At 39.2% G+C, this 12,597-nt stretch overlaps 1 protein-coding gene across 1 annotated transcript in view; it reads left to right on the top strand.

Moving 5' to 3' along the window:
* The window catches only part of ST18 (ST18 C2H2C-type zinc finger transcription factor), a 228,394-nt gene that overhangs the window by 131,063 nt on the left and 84,734 nt on the right, over positions 1-12,597 (top strand). The window contains 2 exon segments of the mRNA XM_048507715.1: positions 8,732-8,786; positions 12,014-12,044. Coding sequence (XP_048363672.1) covers positions 8,732-8,786; positions 12,014-12,044 — 86 coding nt within the window.

Raw genomic sequence — 12,597 nt, 5'->3', positions numbered from 1 at the left:
CCACTTCCAGCCCCCCTCCCCCTTTTGATTGCACAGTTAGTATGGGCTCTACCTGCAAATAGAACTTGTGTAATTGACGGTTTCTCTATATAAAAGCATATTTTGTATATGGAAAGTTAGTTGTCAGAAAGGAGGCTAAAACATCAGAGAAAACTTAATTTTTTGTATTGGTGGAGCAAGTGGGAAAACAATACATGCTTTCCAAAGCTTTTTGTCTGAGCCCTTCAGTATCTGCAGATCCTAAGGATAAAAAATGGGCTACAAACTAACGGTATGGTCTCAATCACCCTGTTTCACAAATCCATCTACTTCCCTTTATTGTAATTATCCATACTATTTCAGAAAATTTCCATTGAAGTCTTAACAAGTGGTCAGGGAAGGGCAGCATGAATTAATTCATGCTGTGGATTTTACTTCCGAGAAAAAATCCTATACATTATAAACATATTATGCGAGGCTGGCTATCTTTATTTCCAGTGATGTGTAGAGCTTGTGAAAGGAGCAAAAGTAAACTAATTTTGCACTATTCAGTACAGTGTAAAACATGTATAGTGGTAGGACAGAGTAAACTCATTTGTCAATCCATAGATTGAGACAGAATGATAGAAACAAGGGGCTGCTGGACCATGATGGAGCATAGCTATTTCACATTCCTTTGCCTGAAATATTGAAAATAAATGCATGATATATTCTTTTAATATACACCATTTAAAAAGAAAGATTATTCTTCAATATAAATTAAAAGGTTGCTGTGTCACCCAGATTCTAACTCTTTTGTATAAACTTTCAGCTTAGTTCCTGTGAAAGATCATCCTAGGAAGTGACTTAACATTATAATACCAAGCAAAGTTGACTCCCATGCCCTTAGGAAGATACAACTGTGCCTAGGTTTGCACTGTTAGTAGTACTGGGTAACCACAGTTAGGTGATGCCAAGCAGCCTTAACTGTCAAGCGTTTTCCAAGTTTGTATGATAGACAACAAACTGCTTAGACGCCTGAAAACTACAAGGCAGCGATATATGCTGTATATTGTACACAACTTCCTGAAGAATAACAGTTTTTTGTGGGGTTGTTATCTGTGACTGGACTGTTTTATATGCGACACCCGCAGACCATGATGATGGGTTTACACTCTGCTATGTTCATCATACTAAATAGGTCTAGCCAGTTTAATCTTAATCTGTTTAAACATCTGTCATAAATTCAAATGATTTTCCTAAAGAAAGAAAATCAATAGAAAGAATCACCTATATTGATTTGGCTGGTGTTCTTTGCCCATTGTGTGGTTTTTAAATATTCATGGCAAAATAAAACCCAAGTAACTGCTGCTAGAAAAAGAGGCAGCAGCCCCTCCCTCTTTTTGCTTCATAATTAAAAGAGAAGTACAGTGATTGGTGTGGTGTTTATTATGAAATGATGACAAAGGGTTACCAGTGGTTTTAATAGTTTGAGCTTACAGGAGCTGTTGTTAATTTTGTCAGCAGAGTTGCAGGTGAAATAATACACATTGGATAAATAGTCTGTATTGGTTTAACTGAACATAATATATAGTGTGTTCTGGAGTTGTTTGTCTCAATAGACTATAGTAATCAAAAGTAATGAACCTATTATGTGCAAGACCTTGGAGAGCATAGAATGGCAGTAAAAGTGTGGCACATAAAAGGTTTATTAAAGGAAATTAAAGTCCATCATTGCCACACCTGCTCCCCTATTATAAGTCTATGGCAGGTCAGTGCCTTCAATCACTAGTCAGCATCAGAGAACTCAGCCATGTTTTCCATTACCATTTCAGTCACATTGCAACCAACCCCATATTCTGTTTGAACAGCAGCAAGCAACTACATGTAAGTTTCAGTCTTTGATCAAACAAACACGTTATTTTTAACCACAGTGGTTGCTAATCATTCGTAGCAAATCAGGCCGACAAAATATGACGTTATGTTTCTCACCACTGGATAGTGTTGAAAATATGTATATTCTTTTCTGTTTTCAGATTTCATGCGACAAATACAGAAGCAACAGAGTTATTCAAGTATTTGCATAACATTTTCAAAAATCTGTTCAAGCATTTGACTGCTTGTTTACTCCTGTAAAAAGCTATTTAGGTCATATGTCATATACCATATGTTCCACGTCTCATGTAGTCCTCTGTAATAATTAGCTGGAAAAAATAGAGAAGCGCACAAATGTTGTTTCATCTTTCAGTTGGTTAACTCAGGCTTTCCCCCTTCTTCATTGTCTTGCAAGGGGAAGTGTTCTGCGCTCAACGTATTGAGGGGTTTTCTTCAACATTTGACCTAGGAAAATATGTACACTTTTTAACAACTAGGTGAACAAGGAGTTAGTAACGCTATGTTCATATTTATCATTTCAATGTATCGTGAACAGTTAGTAAGTCCTGTTTGTATTTGAGAGAAGCAATCATGTTCCATCCAAATAAAAAGTACTGAAAATCTGCAATATTAGATTGAAGCATTGTTAGAAACTAAGGTATGTAGTAAGTAGTGGTATTAGCTAGATTAACATGGCATTCAGCAGTGTCACTTTTTTACACAGCCATTTTATATGGTTAGATTTGAATTAATGAAATTTGAGATCCTGTCTACATAGTAATCTTCCCATATGGCCTAGCCACACAGTACATAATCACATGCTACATATTATAGCAGAAACATGGAGAAGACACACTAAAGGTGATGTTTCCATGAATGCACACCCAAACCAAGCCCTTCTCATTGGAACAAATTGTTCAATTGCTTGATTACATGCACCAAATATTTTTTTTCATACTATGGACTAATTTTTCCAGGTCACCAGTCAATTAATTTTCTCTGTGATAGTACAATCACATTCACACACAAGAAAGATCTTTTCTGTGGAGATCCTCTCTATTCAAGCCTTTGCTACTTTTTCTTTTTAATGGGTATCTCATATCCCTGGGTATCTCATATCTTCCCTTTAAATTTCCCTCTCCTCCATCCAGTCCTGTATTTTCAGTTACCTGATGTGATATTTCCATGGAGATGTTCCTTCATTGCAGATAGTTCTAGAGTTTCAAGTTATATTCTCCACCACCCATTTTTTTCTGGCAATTTTTAAGGAGTATTCCCCTTGGGCATGGAATGGATCTGTCTTTCTGATGTCTGTAAATCACCATGTACATTGAGGCAGCATATAAATTACTCAACAAGGGCAACAGAGAAAAAAAGCAGCTGCTTCTCAAGTCATATACTCCTCCCAAAATAGTCTTTAAAATAATATTATGAATTGACTGTGTGGAGGGGGAGGGGGAAGCCATTTATTTATATGGGAATCTTATGTAGTGCCTCTCCAGAGATCTACTCAAGCCACCTCACAAAGTAAAGTATGACAAAATCATAAACAGCATAAAAATAATTAAAATTAACTCTTAAAACTTGCCACTATTAAAACTCTGTCCAATTTGAAAATGACGTTATTGCTATTACTAGTTAATTGTGCTAGGAAATAAGGTAGGAAAAGAATCAGTTCATTGGTCAGGATCTTTTTGAAGACAACATTTGCATAATCCTCACACTCTCCCTAAAGCAGATCCCCCTTTCCTCCATGAAATTCGTGAAATATGGGTTAGCAAGCAGAGGTGGGGTGCAGGTGAGCTCCCAAAAGGCACCCGATGGGCCACTGCAAGTAGCAGAGTGCTGGACTAGATGGACTCTGGTCTGATCCAGCAGGCTCTTTCTTATGTTCCTATGTTCTTAGGACCTTTGTCAGCTTCACTAAGGCTGTTTCTGCACAGGCCAACAAACAAGAGTGAAAGGCGGGTTACACAAACATGTCCTCACTCTGGCCCATTTGCATGGAGGCGCAGATTTTTTGGGGTCCCTGCCTCCCTTGGAGGCAGGCACAACTGACCCCCAGGGCCATGAAATGGCCCTTTGTCCCACTCCCTGCAGTGAGCAGTCTGACTTCCTTACTGAGATGCAAGGCAGATGAACAAACATGTGGATTCATATAGCCAGTCGGGTAGAAACCATGCCTTTCTCCAACACGCCATATAACAACTAGAGATCTGATTAATGCTACTCAGCACCATGAACTAGAGAAGAGAAGGTTGAGGAACTGCTCACTGCCACACAACAGAGGCGTGAGCAACAGAAAATGAAGGGAAGTGGTGAGGAAGAATTAGGGCAAAAATATATATAGGAGTTCCCTTCCCCCAGACGCTGAAACCCAAAGCAAGAAACCGAAAATAAAAAAATCTGGGAAAAAAATGGTTGAGAAAACATACACAAGCACAAAACCAAATGAAATACCTTATATACTCACATACAAGTCTACTTTTTCAGCACATTTTTTGTGCTGAAAAACGCCCCCCTTGACTTATACGCAAGTGAACAGGTGGCGAGAGGGTGGTGGAAACAGGTGGCGAGCGAAAAAAGGCTGGGAGCTGAGGGTGTTTTTCTGCACCTGCTCCCTGCTATGTGGACACAAAGGCAGCTCCCAGGTAAGCCTTGGGCTGTTGCTTCGCTGCACTACAGGTGGCCAGTAGCTTCATTCACAGTGAATATTCAGTGAATAGGTGTGAATATTAAATATTACATTTATATGTTACAGAATTTTTGTTCAGGCCAGGAAGCTCCAGGAATGCTAGGGAGCCATACTCATTGGGAAATCCACACCATTGGAGCCCATGGTGGCAGGACCCCCCCCCCCACACACACAGGGTTCCCTGGGGTGCAGCCATTGCCAGCACCTTTCTTGGCCCCTACCCAGTGTTTTTGGAAAGCAGGTGGGACTTCTGTCCAGCTGAGCTTGCAGACCTGCAAAAAAGGGGCAGCGGCTACCATCACCACACAGGCATCTTCACTGTGTAATGATAAGCTATCCATGTTGGAGAACCTGTAGGGACTTTTTAAAAGGGGGATCTTGTTGAGCATCTTCCCTATGAAACTCTGAAGAGATGCTGTCTGTGAGAGTTATATATTCCACTTTAGAACTTTTAAAATTATTGTTGATACCATACTGTTTTTCTTTGAAATAAATATTCAAAAACATTTTATTGATATTTATTTTTGTTTCTGAAATTTACCAGTAGCTGCTGCATTTCCCACCCTAGACTTATACTCGAGTCTATAAGTTTTCCCAGTTTTTTGTGGTAAAATTAGGAGCCTCGACTTCTATTCTGGTCGACTTATACACAAGTACATACAGTACCTGTAAAACGGAATGAGATACTGTAAAACCCAGAGCCACTCTCATAAGGCCCTAAAAATAATTTTCTAAAAATCCTGAAACAACTTTTAAAAATACAAACCAAAACAGCCAAGTCCTTGGCAATTGAAGACCCTTTAAGGTTTGTAAGGTTCTGAGTGCCCCCCCCCCCCACAAGCCCACTACCAGGCCAAAGAAAAAATGTGCAACCCACCAACAGGCCAAAAATGTACATTCTTCGCAATAAAATAACATAAATCAAATAACTGAAAAATATAACAATTATTTCAGACCTTTCAGTCTTTTTCTTTCTCTCCATGAGGCAGGCAAGGAGCAGAAATCCAATGCAGGCAGCCAGTTATCTGATATAGTGAAATTCCTCAAACTTCCTGGGGTTTGAGGAAGCCCAGCTGGGAGGCAGAGGGAGCTCCTTATTTGGGCAGTGACTCCCCCTGATGTCACTGCCCGAATAAGGAGCTCCCTCTGCCTCCTGGCTGGGGTTTGAGGAAGCCAATTAATCCGTTCGAGGCATTTTTTGGAGTGCCTCAAACAGATTAATTGGATTTACATTGATTCCTATGGGAAATGGTGCCTCAGTTTTTGTCGATTTCGGTTTTCGTCGATTCCTTTCAGATGAATTATCGACTAAAAACGAGGTACCACTGTATATTGCCAGAATTGGCGGGACCAGCTGAGTATTGTGTACTACTACTAAAAACGATTGTGTACCCAGGATTGTAGTCTGCAGAGCACACATCCTGGGGCTACATTCAGCAAATGGAGGCAGGGAGAATCCCTTCAGCTGCACACAAAATGTTGGGTGCAAGAGGAGGGTGAAACCAACCAGAGAGCAAAATGGTCAGGCAGGAAAAATAAGATGCCTTCTGAGTTTGCATTCCACACAAGCCAGGCAGGGGACATCTTGCAGGTGCCTTGAAGAAAAAAAATATGTATTTCAATGGGTTTTCAAAAACAGACAACTTGAGCTGAAATAAGGTGTCCTGAGGACATTGTGGGAAGAAAACTGTGTGAAGTGCCTTCCCAGGACACTAAAGTGTCTCCAGGACACTTCTGTACAGCCTACATAGGCTGTACAAAACAGACCAAAGTGCCTTTCGACTATTGTCCAAAAAGGAGAGCTCCAGAGGGCTTTCCTATTTGTCTCTTCAGAATGTCTCCCTCCCTTCCTCCTGTTGACCTGAAAACCATAAGACAGGAAAGAAAAACAGGAGATTTCTGTTTCCAGTGCATTCCAGCAAAAGGGAGGTACCTTTGCCAGCCCTGTAGAATTCAGAATTCGGAAGACCACCAAAACACCAGCCAAAGTACATTCTTGTTGTGGTTGGGCGGGTGGGGGGGGGGGAGTTAAAAATTAAAGCCCTATCATTAGCCTAGTGAAGTTTCTTTTTTAAAATAATTTTTAAAACTTTATTCCCCTGGTCCTGTAGAGTGGTACAATTACTTCCCTTGATCTAGACACTATACTCTTATTGATGCTTCCCGGAATTGGATTGGCTTTCATGGCTGCCATATCATTTGCTTTGAATACTCGCATAAGTCTGCTATGGTGTGATGGCAGTTTATACACACAATACAAAAATTACAATATTACTTTCTCCAAAACTGATTTCATAACCTCTTTTCAAATATTGGATCCTTTATGTTTCTGAGAAACTGAGAGCAAATCTGCAGATAAAAACTATTGACCATATATTCTTCTGGGTCAGATCAAAGATCAGAAGCACTACTATTATTTCTATATTTGCTTCGATGAAAAATAACAGCAACATATATTTTAAATATCATCACTCTTGTAAACTTTCCACTATCTCAGTCTGAATTGTGCACGGTTCATCATTAAACAGGACCCAAAATGTAATATGAACTTGAACTCCAAGCGTGAACTGATATTAAGCACATCTTTATCTTCAAAGTACCCGTCATCGGCAGACACTCACCAATCAAAGTCAGAAGCAGTCCACAGCCATTCCAGCAGTTTAATGCATCCCAGGGGATCAAAGCACTGAATTCTGAGAGGTATAGCAAAGCCAAGTCTGAAGCACAAACCAAAGGACAAAACAGGGATTAAACAGGATCAGTGGTTTCCAACCCAAAACACAACGCTTCTGCCACACCACAGCTTGTTTTCCAGCCTATACGAAATACCATACCCACCTGTGTAAATCCCATATAGTTGGGTTGCCTCACTCTGGCTTCTGAGAACACATCATTGAGACCAGCTCACCCCAGTGCTGCTAATCTGCTGCTGCATCTCCTCTCCTGTAAACTGGTGCACAGCTTCTTTTATCATTGCTCACAGGGCTCTGGAGATGGAGGGGGTGAACTGGTGCTGGATCTCCTGTATTCGGCTTGATGTGAGGAGGCTGGGGAGTATCAGAGCTTGAGCCTGGCTGTGGCTTTAAGTCTGTGTGCTCTGTTTGAGCCTCTGGTCCTAGTCTTGCAGGGACTAATGGAGGCTCAGGGTCTGGGTCTGCAGGAACTCTGGGACCAAACTTGTGCAATCTCTGATGTTTGATGATGTCTCATCTGAGCAGTCCCTTGTCTCACTGGGCTGGGTCATAACAGTACCCAATAATTCAAATGCACAAGAATTGAATGGTACTGTAGTTGGGTACTTCTCCAGAATATAGTAGGTGCCATCCTGTTTTAATTTACTTAAGAAATTATTGTCAATGTACTTAACAAACTGTTAACTGTGCATTGTTACAGTCACACTTTAATAATTTTTCCTGAACAGGACATAATTGTTTTACCCCTAGCAGCACTGTTGTTTCATACTAAATAGAAGATCTAGAATACTTATTTAATGCTCAAGATGTAAATGCACACATATAAACTTCTATCCAACAATTTTAGTATATCACTATCTGATAAGTGGGAAGATCTCTCACCATTGGCTTGGCTATGACTTTCTGCTAAGATTTTGAGTTGGATTGAACCAGTCATGAGCATGTTAGTCATTAAGGCACCCCAGGAAAAGTCCTGTTGGGAAGAAGTTACAGAGGTTTCTTTTCATGTTCGGTTACTCCATGCTATATCTTTATCAGTGCCTGGCTTTATTATAATCTTGTCCATAAACAACAGATTCACCACTATGCTGTTTCTGATTATGAAATTTGCTCCTAGTGTTGTTTTTCCAAGCCACCTCACTGCATCTGTGCAATGTTACACATTCATTACTGCTACCAGTGTGACAGTGCAGTCTTTTATGAGCCAAGGCATCCCTCCTTCAGTACTTATCTAACTTCAGTGGGATCTGAAAGTGAATCTTCAGGAGTCACTTGTAGACTCTGGCACTTGTCCAGAAAGAATAATTAGCAATTGCTTAATTAAATATTTTTCCATTATGAATATCTTCTGAACTATGCTTAAATAATATTCACAGATGGCTGTTTATATGAGTGACAAGATTAATAAGTTCTTGGCCTGTGGAAACTTTGTAATACACATGAACAGTTTCTCCACTACAGCCTTCGATGCTTAGTAGGATTAACGAAAGACTTTTCATTATTATTACAGATGGATGCAGATGGTGAAGATAAAAAGCTGCGCACACGCTCAAGAGGAGCCAAGGGTGAGTTAGAAGACCTCTTCTATGACCCTGTGCCCATCACAGCATAAAATATAATGATTTCTGCACATGGTCTCACATGGGTAGTAAGTGAGTCTACACCTTCCTTAGGACTCATTTTAATCAAGAGAGGGAACAAACTGCAGACATAAAGAGGTGAAATGTTATTGGATGTATGTGACAATGAAGGGGAGGAAAACATATTTTAAATATGTGATTGCTTCACATGGATTTATGCTGTAGAAACCCAGTTTATGCTTTTGGATATTTTGAAATGGAAGGGCTTTGGCCATGCAAACGGTGATTTGATAAAAGAATACGCTGTACAAAATGAGAATCAAATAGGATAACACATGGATATACAGTTTTCTGTGTTTCTGTTTTCTGCAGTTTTGCCATAGGCAAGAAAAAAAACCCTATTTTTTAAAATTAAATTTGGTTCTCTTTCTTTCTGAAATTACTGCAACCTTTATAATGTTTTTAAATATATCTTTTCAAATATATAATAAAAAGTTAAACTTTCTGTCTCTCTATCATCAGTTAAGGAACAGATGGTAATGTAATATTGAGATTAAAAGGCCCCTTAATGAGGCAAACATCTGGAAAACATGATTGACTAGCAATACAACCCCTTAAGGAAAATAAGTTTTTATTATAATTGATAATGCTTTTTGTGACCCTTGATAGTGAGTGGGAAGTGGGCACATGTAAAATAAAATAAATGGGACATTTTGTCTTCATTGGAAACTGATTACTGAGTTTGTGACAGAACTAAAACAACTAGATGTTAATAAGTTTTAATTTGTCAATGCCAGCTAACGGAATCATGACATCTCAAAGGTTGTTTTCACCCCATAAAGACACTGTGAAGTACCTATTTATGTACACTATGTTTGAATGTCTCTAATGCAAGATAGAGAGTGGAAGAGAGCTATTTTTAATTTAAAAGTATATTCTGACCAATTTTGTTCAAAAGGCAATTCAGGAATCACTTGCAAAGGGGATGTAGGCATTTATCCTTTCTGCTTTGTAGCAACCAGAAGACAGATTCTGTTTTCCCCGAAACATCCCTACATTTTGCAGCAGAAAATCAACTAGGCAATATAGCTCTACGTAGCTCACTCTCGAGTCATATACACTACTGTGCAGATGTGTAAGTGGACAAAACAAATCTGAAACAGCTGATGTATGTGGACTTTGAGGACTGAATATATTTATGCAATTCAGTTGGTTCTATCTGCTTGAGACTGTGGAGAACAGCTGCCAGTCATAAGAGAAGGCAGCTTCATAGGTTTACATGGCTGGGGTAGTGTTAAACATGAAGTGACTGGTAGACATTCACAGACCATTCCTGGCAGGTTTTCATTTTCTTGTTTAGGGCTTTGCTCATGTAATTGGTCCTTTAAATGTCACTCTAATTGCACTGGAGATGCTCATGTAAAGCAGCTTCCCTTTTTTTTAGGGTAGGAAGTCCTTGTTGGGAATGCTTCAGTGGCTTTCACTAGACATGGATGTGACCTTAGCATTGTCATTTAAAAGACATCTCTAGGGATAAATTATTTACTGTTAAAGACTCTACTCATCAAACTAAACATCAGAGTTCATCATTGAATTGTGGTTGCAAAACTGTGTTGAAATGAGAGAGTGTACTCAAACATTGTGACATCCCAAAGGAAACATTTGTAGAAATGTCTAGGTATTCTTTTTTTAGTTAGCAATCCAGCATTAAAAACACAGTATAGAGTCTGTCAGCATGATGGAGTGGTTAAGAGCAGTTGACTGTAATCTGGAGAACTGGGTTTGATTCCCCAATCCTCCACATGATTGGCAGTCTCTTCTCGGGTAAATTTGTTTGAATTTGTTTCCACACTCCTACACCCAAAGCCTATTGGGTGATATTGGGCTAGTGATAGTCTCTTAGAACTTTCTCAGCCCCATCTACCTCACAAGGTTTCGGTTGTGGGGAAAGGAAGGGAAGGAGTTTATACATCACTTTGAGATTCCTTATAGAAGAGAAATGAATCCAAACTCTTCTTTTCAGATGGTTTCTATTAAAAGTTTGTTAAAACAGTTGATTTGTCACCCCCTTCCCAGTCACTGATATTGTGCTTATAACGAGCACTGAGTTGGATCCTGTGTCCAACTGAGAGAGAAGGAATCTTACTTCAACATATTTACTGTATCACAGGAAGCCCCTTTGAAGGAGTGGGGAAGTTTGAATTAGCAAGTAAAGTTCCCCTAATCTCCTTTCAGACATTTTATTAAGCTACATTGTGCTTTAAAAAAAAAAACGCTGAAATTTTCAAAAGGTCAACACAAATTTGTAACCTTTTCAACATAATAGTAAATGAAGGCAAACAATAAAACTGGTTTTGGTTCAGTTTTAGTAACATAGAGCCTAGGGCAAAGACGATTTGCTCTTCTTTCTCTTTCTCTGCATAATAAATATACCGGTAGCTGATATAAATAAAATCGAGAATAAAAGGCTATTTAAAGATCTGACTCTGCCAATGCTGAAATGAATGGCAGCAGTTTCAGAGTTCTGTAAGATCTGAATCAATCACTCACTGAGGTGAGCAATTGCAACGACATGCATATCTGAACATAGTAGAGAGACTCCATCCACTTGAGTCTGAAAAGAATGACAGTCTCTGTCAAGGTTTCATTTAGCAGTTTCTAATCAGTATTAATGCACTGCCATACTTTCTTTAAACACTGAAAAGGTGATCCTTCTCATTTAGCAAGCTAGTTAAACATATTTAGGGTTTAAAATGCCTGTCTCTTGCATGCACAGGCTTAATACAGGCACAGCATTTTCCCAGAAATGGAATAGCGGATACTGCCTGTGGAACATGAGCAATCTTTAGAACCACCTGTTGACTCTTTCAATATGCTGTGTAGCATTGTGTGGGCAGGTATTTGTAAACACCAGTTTTTCTCCATTTCCAAATCAAATTATCACTTAGAAAAATTAAGCTTTTTCATTGCATCTCCAATTTAAAAAAAAACCACGAACAAACTGGAAAGGTACACCGGCTGTTTTTCTCAGTGGAAGAGCATCGTTCATATTCCATGAAGAGTTTACCCGTTGCCATTAACAGTAATAATCCTGTGGTTAGGTGGAAATTAAGAGGCACCTGTGCTCAGTCTCTGCTCTGTCACTGAAAATAGGCACATGCATAGAACTCTAACATGTAAACTGATTCATTCTTCCCTTCTGTTATTAATAGCACATGTGGATTCGATAGCACAGGAACTCAGGTAAGTTTTGACAAGTTTATCTCTTGATGTTTTTACAAGAAAATGTCCTTAGTTTTTACATTTATTCAATCTCAGTATTAGACACACAATATTGGGTTCATATTGACTTTTTTTAATGTTCTGAGAGGAGAAGCAGTGACTTTAAAAGTTCATCAAAACATACAGCCAATTAATAGTCCAATGTTTCTTAAAGTATGAAGGTTGCTGAAAGTAATTCATGCCTCTGTAAGTTTCTGTTTGGTGTGCATTTTAAACTGGACATGAAATAGACAATTTCTTCTCCGTTACTAGAAATGGGCAGGGGGGGGTTGGGGGCAGGGGGAGTTGGGCATAAACATGAAAATGGATTCCTTTCCCCCTCTCCCTGTTATTTGATTAATGGCAAAGGGACTCAAAAGAGAACCATCCAATAACCTTATTTAGGTAACCACTGGCACTCTGCTTAGCTTTTACAGTTAGTCTTCCTTACTATCTCTGCTGTATTTTACTGATCTGCTGTTCAATATACTGTATGTGGCCCTGACCTGGATAACTCAAGCTAGCTTGATCTCAC

The sequence above is a fragment of the Sphaerodactylus townsendi genome, linkage group LG09 (genome assembly GCF_021028975.2).
Source record: "Sphaerodactylus townsendi isolate TG3544 linkage group LG09, MPM_Stown_v2.3, whole genome shotgun sequence".
In the NCBI taxonomy this organism is placed as follows: Eukaryota; Metazoa; Chordata; class Lepidosauria; order Squamata; family Sphaerodactylidae; genus Sphaerodactylus; species Sphaerodactylus townsendi.
This window is presented reverse-complemented; position numbering and strand designations above follow the sequence as displayed.